The sequence below is a fragment of the Zonotrichia leucophrys genome, chromosome 29 (genome assembly GCF_028769735.1).
Source record: "Zonotrichia leucophrys gambelii isolate GWCS_2022_RI chromosome 29, RI_Zleu_2.0, whole genome shotgun sequence".
In the NCBI taxonomy this organism is placed as follows: Eukaryota; Metazoa; Chordata; class Aves; order Passeriformes; family Passerellidae; genus Zonotrichia; species Zonotrichia leucophrys.
In genome coordinates, this window is record NC_088198.1 from 1,888,309 (window position 1) to 1,905,491 (window position 17,183).

Below are 17,183 nucleotides of genomic sequence, written 5' to 3' on the forward strand. Positions count from 1 at the left end.
AGAATTTTTTGGGTTAAAACCAGATCATTCCCACCTGGAACACCCCAAATCCAGGGAATTTTTTGGGTTAAAACCAGATCATTCCCACCTGGAACACCCCAAATCCAGGGAATTTTTTGGGTTAAAACCAGATCATTCTGTTTTTTGGGGGGAAAGCAGGAATTCCCCCATTGCTGCTGGTTCTGATCCAGGGAATTTCTTGGGTTAAAACCAGATCATTCCCACCTGGAACACAAAATTCACTTTTTTCCCCTGTTCTCAGTGGATCCAGGCCTGTCAGCAGAGAAATTGAGCAGAAGAAAGAAAAGAAATAAGGAAAGAACAAGAGTTGAATTTGCTGTCTAACCTTCTTTTGTTAAGTTAATCGTAGGTACTGACCTCCTGCTATTTAAGTGTTTACTATCTATTTGCTGTAAAGTTTTGTATATTTTGTAAACTTTTCCCCCCCTGCCCTCCCCCAAATCGTAGATGTCTAAAATCGTTGTACATCGGGTTCTTTTCTACTCCATTGTTCAGCACAAAGTGTGGTTTTTATTTAGAATAATAAAATGGAAAACATTGATCCCTTGTAGCTGTTTTTTTTTATAAAGTGTTTTCCTCACAGGAATGCCTGGGGAGCAGGTATCCACATAAATATCTCATTTGAGAGGGGATCTTATCAATCCATAAAAATATCTCGGATTTCTCATTTGAGAGGGGATCTCAATCCATAAAATATCTCAGATATCCATATAAATATCTCATTTGAGAGGGGATCTTTTTAATCCATAAAAATATCTCAAATATCTCAGAGGGGATCTCAACAATCCCTAAAAATATCTGAAATTTCTTGTTTGGGAGGGGATCTCATCAATCCACAAAAATACCTCAGATATCTCAGAGGGGATCTCTTAAATTCATAGAAATATCTCAGATTTCTCATTTGAGAGGGGATCTCAACAATCCATAAAAATATCTCACATATCCATATAAATATCTCATTTGAGAGGGGATCTTGTCCATAAAAATATCTCAGATTTCTTATTTGAGAGGGGATCTCAATCCATAAAATATCTCAGATATCCATATAAATATCTCATTTGGGAGGGGATCTTGTCAATCCATAAAAATACCTCAAATATCTCAAGAGAGAATCTCAACAATTTATAAAACTATCTCAGATTTCTCATTTGAAAGGGGATCTTTTTAATCCATAAAAATATCTCAAATATCTCAGAGAGGATCTCATCAATCCATAAAAATATCTCAGATATCCATATAAATATCTCATTTGAGAGGGGATCTTGTTAATCCATAAAAATATCTCAAATTTCTCATTTGAGAGGGGATCTCAACAATCCATAAAATATCTCTGATATCCATATAAATATCTCATTTGAGAGGGGATCTTGTCAATCCATAAAAATATCTCAAATATCTCAGAGGGGATCTCAACAATCCCTAAAAATATCTGAAATTTCTCATTTGGGAGGGGATCTCATCAATCCACAAAAATACCTCAGATATCTCAGAGGGGATCTCTTAAATTCATAGAAATATCTCAGATTTCTCATTTGAGAGGGGATCTCAACAATCCATAAAAATATCTCACATATCCCTATAAATATCTCATTTGAGAGGGGATCTTGTCCATAAAAATATCTCAGATTTCTTATTTGAGAGGGGATCTCAATCCATAAAATATCTCAGATATCCATATAAATATCTCATTTGGGAGGGGATCTTGTCAATCCATAAAAATACCTCAAATATCTCAGAGAGAATCTCAACAATTTATAAAACTATCTCAGATTTCTCATTTGAAAGGGGATCTTTTTAATCCATAAAAATATCTCAAATATCTCAGAGAGGATCTCATCAATCCATAAAAATATCTCAGATATCCATATAAATATCTCATTTGGGAGGGGATCTTGTAAATCCATAAAAATATCTCAAATTTCTCATTTGAGAGGGGATCTCAAAAATCCATAAAAATATCTCAAATTTCTCATTTGAGAGGGGATCTCAATCCATAAAATATCTCAGATATCCATATAAATATCTCATTTGAGGGGGGATCTTGTCAATCCATAAAAATATCTCACCACATGGGTGACAATTTATTTGAGGCCACTCTGGCCCTTAAGTTTATGGACAAAAGTGCAGAGAAATTCAGACAGTTAAAAATTAAGTTTATTAGGTGAAATACCAACTTTTACACGTTGAAATATCTTGAATATATTTTTGCCCTGGTGAGTGGCTGGCTTTGGGTTTATCATCCATTTCTTCATTGGAAATGGGAGGGAATGAGCAAAGGGAAGATCAAGGCGGGGATTTGGGATGAGGGAATGGAGGTGGTGGGGAGCTGTGGGTGCAAATCAGAGCAGGGAATTCCTGAGCAGGGAATTCCTGAGCAGGGAATTCTGACCCTGCTGGAGCCTGGATTTGGATTATTCCCACTGGGATAAAAAGGAACATCCCTGCAGACGAACCCTGAGGAATTTCGAGGTTTTTTTCCCCCCATCAGGGACCCCTGGAAGCGACAGAGCTTTGTGATAACCCCACATCCTGGTCATGGGCTTCTCCTGGGACATCCTGCTCCCAGCCCTGAGCCAGCATCCTGTCCCCAGAACTGCTGATGCTTTGCTTTTATTGCCACCAAGAGTTCCTCCAGCAGCTCAAGGCCTTTGGGAGATTTATGGTCCCTCCGTCACCTTCCCCCAGCAAAGGCCTGACCCCAGCACGTGACGGAGATCAGCATCCACACAAGGATGAACTTTCTCCGCATTCCTTGCACGGCACAAACCCAGCTCTGAGGATCTCTGCACATCCCTGCGCTCCCACAGCGGCTTTGGTGGAAGGGGAAGGGGTTTGGGGGCTTGTTGGGGTTGAGGAATCCACCCAGTGGCCATAAAAACCCGCCAGGGGATGCTCCAGAGGAGTCAATGGGATGGGGGACCCAAAGTTAGTCTGAGCAGCCTTTCCCAGTAAAACCCAGTTTAGCCATCACTAATTTAGAATTGGTAAAAAATTTACAGCTGGGTTTGCAAAACTGCTCTGAAGGAGTGGCTGATTTGAAGCCAAATTGTTCCTCCCCTCCCTCAGGTCTGTGCCCTGCTCAGCCCCTTGGGCTGCTTGGCCTTCATCTCTCAAAAATCAGGCTCTGACATTGCTGGGCACTATGGAGGGAGGTTTGAGTTCCGAATTCCTCCTCTCCCACTCGGGATGGCACAAACCAGGCAGTGCCATGCCCAGGGCTGGGGGTCAGGGGCAGTTTGGGGGTGCAGGAACACCCGTGGTGGGGCAGATGCTGCACCCCAACCCCACAGCTTGGGGGCACAGGATGGGGCTCTGATCTTGGGGCTGGGTCAGACACTGAGTGGAGTCACAAACTTTATTATTGCAAGGGAATATAATGTTCTTATCAAACGGGGAATATAATTTTCTGTTATCCTTCCTTTAGGTCGGACACAACAGCGCTCCAGGGCAAGATGTCCATAGCTCCCAGCTCTGCTCAAACCTGGCACGGGAGGTGCCCAAGCAAATTGTGTCCTCAGCAGCAGGAAAACCAATCCCACCGTCCCCAGGGAGCCACCAGGATGGAAGTTGGGAGAGCCTGACCCTCATTAGTTGGGAGGGCTGTTGTCCTTGGCGATGACTATGGAGTGCTGCGTGCTGGAGGAGGAATTCCCAGCTCCCTTCTGGCCACCGTGGTCCTTGGGGATGTACTTGACCACGGCGGAGATGAGCTTGCTGCGGAAGTTCTTGCTGAGGAAGTTGTAGAGGATGGGGTTGACGACGCAGTGCAGCAGCGTGAAGCAGTCGATGATGTCGTAGAAGAAGTAGAGCAGGTGGGCGAAGGTGCAGTGCAGGACGATGTGGTTGCCCTCGAGGGTGAGCAGGGTCAGCACCACGTGGAAGGGCAGCCAGCTGAGCAGGAACACCCCGACGTAGGCGTAGATGAGCAGGCAGTGCTTGCGGCTCTCGGGCTTGGCGCGCCGGATGAAGCGCGCCGTCAGCACGTTGAACGCCGCGATGACGGGGAAGGGGATGAGGAAGCCGACGGTGGTGGTGGCCAAGCTGACCGCCAGCGCCCACTCGTCGTACGTCTCAAAAGGAGCCATGAAGATGCAGATGGGCTCCCCGGTGTTGACCAGCTGCATGTGGGCCACCTCCAGCACGGGGATGGCGGCGGCCAGGAGCCAGCAGCAGGCGCAGACGGCGCGGCGCGCGCGGTGCTGGTGCCGCTGCCAGAAAACGGAGGAGCTGGTCAGGGTCACATAGCGATCCACGCTCAGGCAGGTGAGGAAGAAGATGCTGGCATACATGTTGGCGAAGTAGAAGTAGTGGGTGAAGCGGCAGAGGAAGCTGCCCCAGAGCCAGGTGTAATCCAGCATCACCTCCAGCATCCAGATGGGCAGCGAGAGCAGCACGCCCAGGTCGGCGATGGCCATGTTGATGATGTACAGGTTGACCAAGTTCTTGGTGCCCCGTGTCTGCCAGTTGACCCAGATGACGAGGAGGTTCTCCACCAAGCCCACCACGAAGATGACCAGGTAGAGGATGAAGAGAACCACTCGTTTGATGTTCTCGTCCAGGCTGAACTCGCAGAAGGTGTAGGTGTGGTTCAGGAGGTAGAACAGCTCGGACAGGTTGTGGTAGTCGCTGTACTCACTCGGGACAGTGTGTGTCTCCATGGGGACAGTGGTCACCTCCTCGGCCATCCTGGTGGCTGCAGGGAAAGGGAGAGCACTGAGCTGAGATCCCTTGTGTGGGGCTCAAAAAGATCCTTTTGGCAGCTTCTAACCCAATTTTTACTCCCACGGTGACTCCCTGCATCAACCCTCAAAAGATGCTGTGTCCACCCAGGTGATTCCCTCACATAAATCCAGCCACAAATGACAGTCCCCACATGTGGTGGCTGTCCCCTGTCCCAGGGGCTGGCCTGGGACACAGAGAGGTGTTGGTGACTGTCACAGAGGCAGCTCCAGCGGGAAAGCCACGGCTCGCACCCGAGCCCTCGGGGTGTGGTTATTCACCAACCACCCTCACTCTGCTGGAAGCCATCGGGACATCCAAATAGGTGACAAAATTACACATTTCTGGGAAAATGCAGACCTGAACATCCTCCAAATGCCCCAAGTGAGAGCCCCGATCCCAGCACAGCGAAGAGGCTGTGAATGTGCCCAGGAGCGGCCGTTCCCTTGGGAATCCTGCGGGACTCCGCCCTCCCAGAGGGCTCTTCCCGCTTCGTTTGGAGCCTGGCAAGCCAAGATGAGCCACATCTGGTGTCACCCGTGGGTGTCACCCCTGTGGCACCCAGCCAGGCTGGCACCCAGCTGGTGTCAGCCCTGTGGCACCCAGCCAGGCTGGCACCCACCTGGTGTCACCTGTGTCACCCCTGTGGCACCCAGCCAGGCTGGCACCCAGCTGGTGTCACCCTTGTGGCACCCAGCCAGGCTGGCACCCAGCTGGTGTCACCCCTGTGGCACCCAGCCAGGCTGGCACCCAGCTGGTGTCACCCATGAGTGTCACCCTTGTGGCACCCAGCCAGGCTGGCACCCACGGGCCCCAAAGCCAGGGGAGGATGGAGGTGCCACCCCAAGGGATCCTGGACATCCCGTCCTGTCCTCTCTCTGTCCTGCAGGTCCTGAGAGGCTGCTGGGGGTGAGGAGGACACCAGTGGACAGTGGACGGGAGCAGGGGACATGGTACCGGGACCAGGAAGAGTGGACAGTGGTGAGGGGACCACGGACCAGAGCGGACCAGCTGGGAGGAAGCGGATGGACCATGATGGGAATGGACAGCAGTGGACAGGAGACGGACAGGACCAGACAGGTGGAAAGGACAGACAAAGCGGGAGGATGGAGGGACAAACGGATGGGTTTAAGGGAGAGCTGATGGATGGGGAGGGGACAGGACGAGGACGGAGAGGAAGAGACAGGAGAAGGGACACAGGGGGACAAATGGACGGTAAAGGGGACAGACGGATGGTGGAGGGGACAAACGGACAGAAGGGACAGACAAACGGGACAAGAGATGAATGGATGGGAGAGGAGACAGACGGATGGGAGAGGGGACAGATGGACAGGAGAGGTGACAGACAGGAGGACAGGCAGACAGAACCAGGGACAGACAAACGACAGAAGGGACAGACAAACGGGAGAAGGGACAGACGGATGGGAGAAGGGACAGACAAACAGGACCAGGGACAGACAAACAGGAGAAGGGACGGACAGATAGGAGAGGGGACAGATGGATGTTAAAGGGGACAGACAGACAAGAGGAGGGACAGGCAGACAGGAGAAGGGACAGATAAATGGGAGAAGGGACGGACAGATGGGCAAGGGGACAGATGGATGGGAGAGGGGACAGAGGGATGGGAGAAGGGGACAGACAGACAGGAGAAGGGACAAGCAGGAGAAGCGATGGATGGATAATCAAGGGGACAGATGGATAGCGAAGGGGACAGACGGACAGGAGAAGGGACAGACAGATGGGAGAGGGGACAGACGGACAGGACCAGGAACAGATAAACAGGAGCAGCGACAGAAAAACAGAAGGGACGGGCGGATGGGAAAGAGGACAGACGGACAGGAGAAGAGACAGCAGACTGGACGGACAAACAGGCAGACAGGGACAGACAAACAAGGAGAAGGGATGGACGGATGGGAGAGGGGACAGACGGACAGGAGAAGGGACAGGCAGACATGACCAGAGACAGACAAGCGGGAGAAGCGATGGACAGATGGGAAAGGAGACAGATGGACAGGAGAACGGACAGACAAACAGGAGAAGGGACAGACAAACAAGGAGAAGGGATGGACGGATGGGAGAGGGGACAGACGGACAGGAGAAGGGACAGGCAAACAGGACCAGGGACAGACAAACAGGAGAAGGGACAGAGGGATGGGAGAGAGGACAGACGGACAGAAGGGACACGAGGGAGCAGGGACGCTGCTGCCTCACCTGCCTCACGTCGGGAGCGGGGGGATCCTCTCGGCTCGGCCGCTCGGGCTCCTCTGGGCACGGAGCCGGGGTGGGCTCGGGGGCCGCTCGCTGGGCAGGAAATGAGCGGCGCGGTTCAACATCCTGAGCCCGGCTCGGGGACATTTCACGGCATTTCCAGCGCCGGGACTCCGCTCCGCTTTGATTTCACCGCAGGGTGGGCATGGGAGCTCCGGGAGGTGCCGGTGTGGGAGCCGCAGGTGCCTGGGGATGGATGGTGTGGGAATCTACAAAATTGGAGAGTTTTGGGAAAGCTGCAAAAGGCAGGCAGGCCTTAGAGACAGCAGAACTGTGATTAGAGCTAAGCAGCAGCCATGAGATAGGTCAGCAGAAAAATTATTTAAAAAGTAGAAAAGCAAAGACAAATAGAACAATGGTCTGTGTATTAACGCTTGTCTAGAATAACTCTCTAAGCTACAGAAAGTTTATCTAGCAAGATATTAGGAAGGTTGAAGCTTAATAATGGAGCTCTGTGTGTTGTGTTTTAAAGCTCACAAGCAGGTATTGTATTGGAAATAAGCAAGCATTGTTTTAACCAAAGGTACCTGTGCTTATAGTGGTTGGATGGAACTGCTGTCAATATAGAATATGTACTATACAGATATAAATACTGTCACTGTGCTTTTGCTTTGTGTGATTGGTCAAAAAACTTATAAAGTGAGTTGTAACATTAAATTCTGGGTCTGCTGCCTGAGATGTGAGCTGGTGGCATCTTCCCATTGTCATAACCATGGAATGAGAGTGATGCTGGAAAATAAAACAGCTCAAGGCGCGTTCCACAGCAGCTCCGTCTTGTTTGTGTCTGTAAATAAAAATAAAACAGCTCAAGGCAGTTCCACAGCAGCCCCATCCCGTTTGTGGTCTGTAAATAGCCCCCCTTGCCGGGGATGGGTGGGGGTCCCCGAGGCTTCCTGAGTGTCCCCTCCCCTGTCACCCCACTGGGATAAGAGGTTGGATCCCGCCTGGATGGGGAAAATCCATCCCACACTTGGAGGGGTTGGGTTATCACAAAAACTCCAAAGCTGTCCTTGATGCCACCTCGGAATCAGGGTGAGCTTGTCAGCGTTCAGAAACACAAAATCACGGGAATGATTCTATGCAGGTGCTTTTATTGAAGAGCTCTGGGTGTCAGGGGTACAAACCCAAATCTGACCCCGACATGGCTTCGGGATGAACATGTTTTTATATTCTATCCTTCTATAACTTTTATGTTAATTATTAAACTTATATTGTTCTGTTGTATATATAGATTTCATCCAAGCATGGGCTCCTCGTGGGCCCCCTCAAACTTCTAACAGAGTTTCTCATGATTCTTCCTACGATTAAACAATAATTATATTTAATTACTAAACAATCATCACATCTAACAATTATATCATTTATCATATACTGCTTGCACAGGTGCAATTTCACATGATCTGGCCTAACATTTTCAGAGCCTACTTTAAACATTTTTCCAGGGCCCCACTAAGTCCAGCTTCTTTCTAATTCCCCGAATTTTATGATTTTAAAACCTTTTACTATCAAGCTCAGGGGTATTTTTTCAGTGGGAAAGGGCTGAAAGCTGAACTCTCTGCCCCATGGCAGATGGATGTGGCCAGAGAAGCACCTCTGGCCAGGCAGTAATTAATCACAGAGCCTTGATTGCCCTGTGCTCTGACAGGGGAAACCGGGGGTCTCAAGCCTTGCCCCGGCAATGGGGATGGGGGCTGATAGGCAGCAAATTTTGCATCGCGCTGCGAAAGGACTTTTGCAAAGCTCTGCGAAACAATTGCAGGAAATCTCCTTTTTTTTGCAGCGCGGCCAAGACTGCGGGATCAACAATCGGCTCGGAAGGAAGGCTCGGGGAGCGGGGAAGCGCCAGGGCGCTGATAAATCGGAGCTCACAACAACAAACCCAGCGCTGGTGACCTCGTGTGCGGGCACCAAACCTGGCAGGAGCGGCTTCCAAACAGGAACTCGGCATTTTCGGGCACATTTTGGGTCATTTGGGGTCGGTGCTGAGGGGCTGCGGGGATTTGTCCCACCCAAAGGGGAAGCAATGCTCTGTTGGTTTTATTTAACAGGTCAGGCGATTTTCACACCGAATTTTGGGGCTGAGCAGTCAGACCAAACAGCAAGCTACAGACTTAACTCCAAAATGTACAAAATTGCACCTAAATCAAAATGGATTTCTGCCCTGGAAAATTTCCACTCTGCCTCATTCCCCCCTTTCCTAAAAGGAATCAGTAAATTCTCTTATTTCATGCAAATTCCTGTGACAATGAGGGTGCTTTAGTGCTTTACCATGCATGTTTGATAAGGAGGTTAACGCAGCTATTCACTGTAATATCCTCCAATTCCAAATTAGCAATATAATGGATAATCCTAAACTTATTCCAACTAATATTAACAAAGCGACAACTTATTAAAGATTCCATTTGCAGTTGGTGACCACCCAAAGATCACATCCCACAAGTTATGATTTATTTTGTTTTATTCTTTGCAGAATTCTGCTGTCGAGGATTGTGCAGGGGTTCTGATCCTGGTGGGAACAGCGAGGTTTGGAGGCTGGTTTGTATTTCCAAGCCAGCTGAGAGGGGTTGGGATAGGCAGCTTGTAGCTATGATATTTTCTGAAAAATCTTTTTTTTTTTTAGGATTTTTTTCTCCTGAGAAGCTGAGAAGCCTCAAGAACAACATGTAAATAATGGTTATCTGCTGCTGTGGAATGCAACAGTTTGATCTGTGATTGGTTGGTTGTTTCTAATTAATGGCCAGTCAGAGTCCGGCTGTCTCACACTCAGGGCAGTCACAAGATTTTATTATCATTCCATTCCTATTCTATTCCTTTAAACCCTCTGATGAAAATCCTTTCTTCTATTCTTTTAGTATAGATTTAATATAATATAGTATATAATATATATCTTATTATATATAATATAATATAATATAATATAATATAATATAATATAATATAATATAATATAATATAATATAATATAATATAATATAATATAATATAATATAATATAATATAATATAATATAATATAATATAACATATATATTAAATAATAATACTTAAATTATTAAAAATAATATAATAAAATAAAATAAAAATTAAAATAAATATTAATTACAATATAAATATATTTATAGCCATTATAATTATAACATTTAAAATAATATATTAAAATATATTACGAATATATTATATATTATATTAAGAATATATTATATTATAAATATATGTAATATGTAATTATATAAATAATATTATGAAATTATTAACAATTGTATTAAAAATAATAAATCAAGTCTTCTGAAACAGAGTCAGATCTTCGTCTCTTCTCTCATCCTGGGACCCTGTGAACGCCGTCACAGCAGCTCAGCCCTTTCTGCCCATCCCTGCCGCAATATTGGGGTGCCCCAAGGCTTTCAGCGCCCCAAATGTGCGGCTGCAGAAACACAGGTGGGCTCCAAGCAGAGGCAGCGCTGGGGATCTGCAATTCTCCAAATCCTTCCCTCCCCTGGCAGCCGGAGGGATTTGGGCACAATTTGGTGTCTCACGGCAGGTACAGCCAAGGCTGCAGCTCCGGGAGGGTTGGAACGCCACATCCCCACCCTGGGGACATCCCAGCCCCTGGGGACATCCCGGCCCTGGGGACATCCCGGCCCTTGGGGACATCCCGGCCCTTGGGGACATCCCGGCCCCTTGGGGACATCCCGACCCCTTGGGGACATCCCGGCCCTTTGGGGACATCCTGGCCCTTGGGGACATCCCGGCCCCTTGGGGACATCCCGGCCCTTTGGGGACATCCCAACCCCTTGGGGACATCCCGGCCCTTGGGGACATCCCGGCCCCTTGGGGACATCCCGGCCCCTTGGGGACATCCCAACCCCTTGGGGACATCCCGGCCCTTGGGGACATCCCCACCCTTGGGGACATCCTGGCCCTTTGGGGACATCCCGGCCCCTTGGGGACATCCCGGCCCTTGGGGACATCCCGGCCCCTGGGGACATTCCAACCCCTTGGGGACATCCCAGCCCCTGGGGACATCCCGGCCATTGGGGACATCCCGGCCCTTGGGGACATCCCGGCCCCTGGGGACATCCCGGCCCCTTGGGGACGTCCCGGCCCTTTGGGGACATCCCGGCCCTTGGGGACATCCCGGCCCTTTGGGGACATCCCCACCCCTTGGGGACATCCCGGCCCTTGGGGACATCCCGGCCCCTTGGGGACATCCCGGCCCTTGGGGACATCCCGGCCCCTTTGGGACATCCCGGCCCTTGGGGACATCCCAACCCCTTGGGGACATCCCAACCCCTTGGGGACATCCCGGCCCCTTGGGGACATCCCAACCCCTTGGGGACATCCCGGCCCTTTGGGGACATCCCAACCCCTTGGGGACATCCCGGCCCCTTGGGGACATCCCCACCCTTTGGGGACATCCCGACCCTTGGGGACATCCCGGCCCTTTGGGGACATCCCGGCCCTTGGGGACATCCCAACCCCTTGGGGACATCCCGGCCCTTGGGGACATCCCAGCCCCTGGGGACATCCCAGCCCCTTGGGGACATCCCAACCCCTGGGGACATCCCGGCCCCTGGGGACATCCCGGCCCTTGGGGACATCCCGGCCCTTGGGGACATCCCGGCCCCTTGGGGACATCCCAACCCCTGGGGACATCCCGGCCCCTTGGGGACAACCCAACCCCTTGGGGCCATCCCGGCCCTTGGGGACATCCCAACCCTTGGGGACATCCCGGCCCCTTGGGGACATCCCGGCCCTTGGGGACAACCCAACCCCTTGGGGCCATCCCGGCCCTTGGGGACATCCCAACCCTTGGGGACATCCCGGCCCCTTGGGGACAACCCGGCCCTTGGGGACATCCCGGCCCCTGGGGACATCCCGGCCCTTGGGGACATCCCGGCCCCTGGGGACATCCCAGCCCCTTGGGGACATCCCGGCCCCTGGGGACATCCCGGCCCTTGGGACATCCCGGCCCCTGGGGACATCCCGGCCCCTTGGGGACATCCCGGCCCTTGGGGACATCCCGGCCCCTTTGGGACGTCCCGGCCCCTTGGGGACATCCCGGCCCTTGGGGACATCCCGGCCCCTTTGGGACGTCCCGGCCCCTTGGGGACATCCCGGCCCTTGGGGACATCCCAGCCCCTTTGGGACATCCCGGCCCTTGGGGACATCCCGGCCCCTGGGGACATCCCGGCCCTTGGGACATCCCGGCCCCTGGGGACATCCCGGCCCTTGGGGACATCCCGGCTCCGATCGCGACCCGCGGGAGCTGCAGGGCGCGTTTGAAATTTCTAAGCCAAGGAAAACACTCGGGAGAAGCTTCCTTGGCCGGGGAAGCAGCTCGGCGAGGCTGAAGGCGGCTTGAGCAAGGTCCCGACTCCTCCTCATCCTCATCCTCATCCTCATCCTCATCCTCATCCTCATCCCTCCCGCCCTCCCCGTCGCATTTCGGGGTCCCGGTCCCGCGTGGGCTCGGTCCGTGCCGGAGCTGGGGGTGTTGAGCTGGTGCTGCTCCGGTCCCGCAAGAAAATGCGCAGCCTCAGAGACCTGCCCTGAGTACTGATCGCTAATCAGCTCTTAATTAGCTCGATGAGTGACGCAGGGATCACCGCCCACGAGCCCAGGGGATGGATGAACACAGCTCTGCCTTTCCCAGCCCGTTCCCTGGCAGATCAGCCGGGTTATCCCGGGATGTGCCGTGCTCAGGGGATAGATAAACATCGCTCTACATCGCTCTGCCTTTCCCAGCCCGTTCAGCCGGGTTATCCCGGGATGTGCCGTGCTCAGGGGATGGATAAACATCGCTCTACATCGCTCTGCCTTTCCCAGCTCAGTCCCTGCAGCCAAGCCAGGATATCCCGGGATACGCCGTGCCCAGGGGATGGATGAATACGGCTCTGCCTTTCCCGGCTCTGCCCCTGCCAACCGAGCCGGGATATCCCGGGATATTCTGTGCCCAGGAGATGGATAAACACGACTCTGCCAGCAGAGCAGGGATATCCCGGGATATTCTGTGCCCAGGGGATGGATAAACACGGCTCTGCCTTTCCCTGCAGCCGAGACGGGAAATCCCGGGATATTCTGTGCCCAGGGAATGGATAAACACGGCTCTGCCTTTCCCTGCCGGGATATCCCGGGATATTCTGTGCCCAGGGAATGGATAAACACGGCTCTGCCTTTCCCTGCCGGGATATTCTGTGCCCAGGGAATGGATAAACACGGCTCTGCCTTTCCCTGCCAGACGAGCCGGGATATCCCGGGATATTCTGTGCCCAGGGAATGGATAAACACGGCTCTGCCTTTCCCTGCCAGACGAGCCGGGATATCCCGGGATATTCTGTGCGCAGGGAATGGATAAACACGGCTCTGCCTTTCCCAGCCCGTTCCCTGCAGCCGAGCCAGGATATCCCGGGTTATGCAGCAGCTCTAGGCACAGACAGAGACCGGGATGGTGCCGCGGGATTCCCCGGTGGTCACCGGCACCGTGGCCAAGTGACCATGGGACACCTCCAGCATTGCACCGCCTTTATTGAGCACCTTCCCCAGGTCATGAGACACCCCCGGGCCATGTCCCCGCTCCGGCGGCCATCAGGGGACCCCGCTGGCCGGGACGGGCAGGAAGAAGCCGAGGATGGTGTCGGACAGCCAGGCCGGGCAGTAGCTGAGGGGGAGGAAGATGAGGCGCGCATCCCAACCCGCGGCGTAGCGGCTGCGGGGACAGCGGGACAGCAGCGCGTGTGCCATGGCATCGGTGACAGGCGACAGGCGGGGGCTGCTCAGGCGGTGCAGCAGCGCGGTGCTCCTGGCATCTGGGTGGGCACGAGGGGGTCAGAGGGATGGAGGTGGGATCGGGGGGGTGGCGATGTGATGTGGGGATGGACTCACATTTGTCCACGTAGTGGCGGCCGTAGGCTGCCTGGGCTTCTGCAGGGAGCCGCTCCCAGAGGCGAACGAAGCCCTTCACCAGCGGGCCGGGGTCGATCATCGCGGTCTGGAAGCCTCCAGGTTCGATGATGGAGACCCGAACCCCGAAGGGACGCAGCTCCCGCCTGCCCGAGGTGGGACAGAGGGGGGCAGAGATCGGGGGGGAGTTTGTGGCACACCCCAGTGTCACCCTGGTTTTTTAAGATTTTCTAAACCTTCTGATGTTGACATTCTTGTAGTGAATTTTCTCACACACTTTCTGTAAATAACTCATTGTTTTTCATTCCTTTATGGAGGAGGAGAGAGTTGATAGACCCAGTGTCATTGCAGAGGTGTCAATGTCACCTTCCAATCCACTGTCACTTTTGTAAAACTATAAATATTGGAGTCAGAGAATAAAACTTCCCTTTTTTCCCTTCACCTTAAGTAGTAGTGTGCTTGTGTTCTCTCGTGTCCTTCAGTGACACCCCAGGCGTTCCATCATGGGCGCGGGGGAACCTTATCCTTGCTCCAGGGACCCTCTTGGATCCCGAGACATCCCTGGATCCCGGGATCCTGGAATCCCCCTGAACCTCAGCGCCTCAGGATCATCCCAAACCCCAGAGAATTCCCGGATCCTGGGACTTTCCTGAATCTCAGCACCCCGGGGCTCTCCTGGACCCCTCTGGATCCCGGGATCCTGGAATCCCCCTGAACCTCAGTGCCTCTAGACCACCCCAGACCATGGAGCATTCCCATATCCTGGGACCCCTCATATTTTCAGCACCCCAGGACTCCCCCGGATCCCGGGATCCTGGAATCCCCCTGAGCCTCAGTGCCTCAAGACCACCCCAGAACATTTCTGGATCCCGGGACCTCCCGAAATCTCAGCGCATCAAGACTCCCCTGAACACCAAAACCCCGGACCCTTGGGCAACCCGGGACCTCCTGGACTGGTCCATCCAGATCTCATTGAAATCCTTGCCCTGGTTTCACACCCACAGCTCTGCCCACGCTCCCAACCCACTTGTGCTCAGCGTTTCACAACCTCTCTGGGGAAAGCGTAACCGCGAGTAAATACAGAAATAAAACCCCACCAGAGGACAGCGAGGAGAGCTCCGGGGGCTGCCAGAACCGTACCTGAGGCTGTCAGAGAAGGCTTCCACGCCGAATTTGGAGATGCAGTAGCCTCCGCCGAAACAGGACAGGCGGCCCATCACGCTGGCCACGTTGACCACGCGGCCCCGCGCCCGCCGCACCAGCGGCAGCAGGCTCAGCGTCACCTCCACCAGCCCCACCAGGTTGACATTCAGCACCTTCACAAAGTCCTCCTTGCTCAGCCACTCGTTGGGGGCGGTGGGAGAGCCGATGCCTGCGTTGTTCACCAGCCCCCAGAGCCCTGCAGAGGGGATGGGATGAGTTGGGGCTGTCCCAAAGCTCACAGCCCAGTGCCAGCCTCGCCTGTGTTGAGTGGGTGTTAGGAAGGATGAAAGTTTGACAAGAAAGTCTCACAGATATGTGTGCTTAGCAGACAGATTTTAAAATGTAGAGCATGATGAAGGAATAGAGATGGAAGCAGATTTTGATATAGAAGAAAAGAATTGCTGAGCCAGTCTCACAGGATAACCAAGAAGTCAAAGGGTTTGTTAGAAGGGATTTTTATGCCTTAGAGCAAAGAATAAACCCACCCCAAACAAGAAGATGTTTTTACCAAGCAGGAAGACAGCACAGGCAACAAGTCAGCAAAGTTGCAAGTAGAAAAAAGATCTCAGAATCTTCCACTGCAAGAAAACTGAAAAACAACTTCTAGCTTGAACTGTTCTAACTTTCTAGTTAGAAATGGTTAGTTCTAATGTACTAACTTTTAGTGATTGGAGAACAGCAACATGAATATGGTAATTATAGTAGTTATGACAGGTTATAAATAAATGTTAAGGTATAGATTGGTTCTACTGTATTAAGATGCTTAGCCAAGAAAACTATAAAATGCATTGTAACCAAAAGAAAAGTATAAAATGCATTGTAACCAAAACCAAAGGGTCTCCAGACAGCTGTAGGCACTGCTCTGTCACCCATGACCCTGGAGTGCTGTAACGTCTTGGATGGAATAATCTGCATTTTGGAGAGCCCCTGGAGCCCCACATCTCTCCTTTAGGCTCTTACAAGTGGGCAAGGTGGCAGGAGAGCTGTTGGGGTAATCATGTCTTAATTAGCTGATTTTCAGGGAGAGAGGGCTGAAAGCTGAACTCTCTGAGTGGGCAGCGCTCCTGCAGGGAGCCGATGGCAAATGGATGTCGCCAGAGAAGCGACAGGAATTAATTACAGAGCCGTGATTGCCCCTCAGCCTGGCAGGGAAAGCAAGAGGGGACAACAGGGTGACAACAGGGTGACAAGAAGGATATCGACCCCATTTTACCTTGGTCCCCCACGCGCTCCCGCACCCAGGCGGTGACACGGGCGATGCTCTCGCTGCAGGTGACATCCAGCAGCACGGTCTGCAGCCGCTCGGAGGTGCCGGCCCGCAGCTGCGCGGCGCCGCTCTCCGTCAGGCAGGCGGCCAGCACCCGCAGCCCGCGCCGGTCCAGCTGCCGCGCCAGGAGCTTCCCGAAGCCGCTGTCGCAGCCCGTGATCAGCACGTGCTTCTCCGAGAGCCGCGGCACCGTCTGCCGCTCCCGGTGCCAGCGGCGCAGCAGGAGCAGCGCCAGCAGCGCGGCCGCCACCGCGCACAGCCACATCCTCGGTGGTGGCACCGCTCGGGGACAAACCGCGCTCCGGCCGCGTTTATAGAGCCGGGATTGCGGCAGCTCCCTGCCCACGGGGAGGTTTGTCCTCTTGATTTGTGGTTTGGGTAATTCCCGGCTTGGAGTTGCAGCATTGTCGCTGCGCCTGGGGCTCTGCTGTGCCCACAGCAGGTGGATCCATCCTGGATGGATCCATCCTGGTGCTGGAACCTTCCAGACACCACCAGCAGCACCAGCCTTGGGTCTTTCCCTCTCTCCCAGCGTTGGTGGGCAGCGGTGTCCCCAAATGTGGTGATGGAGCAGGACAGTGTCCCCCAACCAGCTTCAGGAGGAGGAGGAGGAGGAGGAGGAAGCAGAGGAGGAGGATTCTGTAAGAAGCCTCGAGGGAAATCTGCTCAGGTTGGAACAAGTCTGAGTTTTACTGGCATGTGCCAACACCTGGGGTGCCAGTCTGGGCAAATCCCCTGGCACCTTTCCAGGGCTGGATCCTGAATGCAGCAGGTGCTCAAAGGAAGAGCCAGAGCATCCAGGCACA

At 52.7% G+C, this 17,183-nt stretch overlaps 2 protein-coding genes across 2 annotated transcripts; both read right to left on the minus strand.

The window, feature by feature from the left end:
- Positions 1–2,153: 2,153 nt before the first annotated feature.
- On the minus strand, positions 2,154–6,996 carry GPR182 (G protein-coupled receptor 182). Its single transcript, XM_064734756.1, has 2 exons — positions 6,952–6,996; positions 2,154–4,714 (listed from the first exon to the last, which is right to left on the minus strand). Exon 2 carries the CDS (start codon positions 4,704–4,706, stop codon positions 3,609–3,611), a length of 1,098 nt encoding a protein of 365 aa, XP_064590826.1. The 5' UTR covers positions 4,707–4,714; positions 6,952–6,996; the 3' UTR covers positions 2,154–3,608.
- Positions 6,997–13,447: 6,451 nt separating this feature from the next.
- On the minus strand, positions 13,448–16,913 carry LOC135459105 (retinol dehydrogenase 16-like). The gene is made up of 4 exons (XM_064734757.1): positions 16,324–16,913; positions 15,048–15,306; positions 13,890–14,053; positions 13,448–13,813 (listed from the first exon to the last, which is right to left on the minus strand). Exons 1-4 carry the CDS (start codon positions 16,640–16,642, stop codon positions 13,593–13,595), a joined length of 963 nt encoding a protein of 320 aa, XP_064590827.1. The 5' UTR covers positions 16,643–16,913; the 3' UTR covers positions 13,448–13,592.
- Between the last annotated feature and the right edge of the window lie 270 nt (positions 16,914–17,183).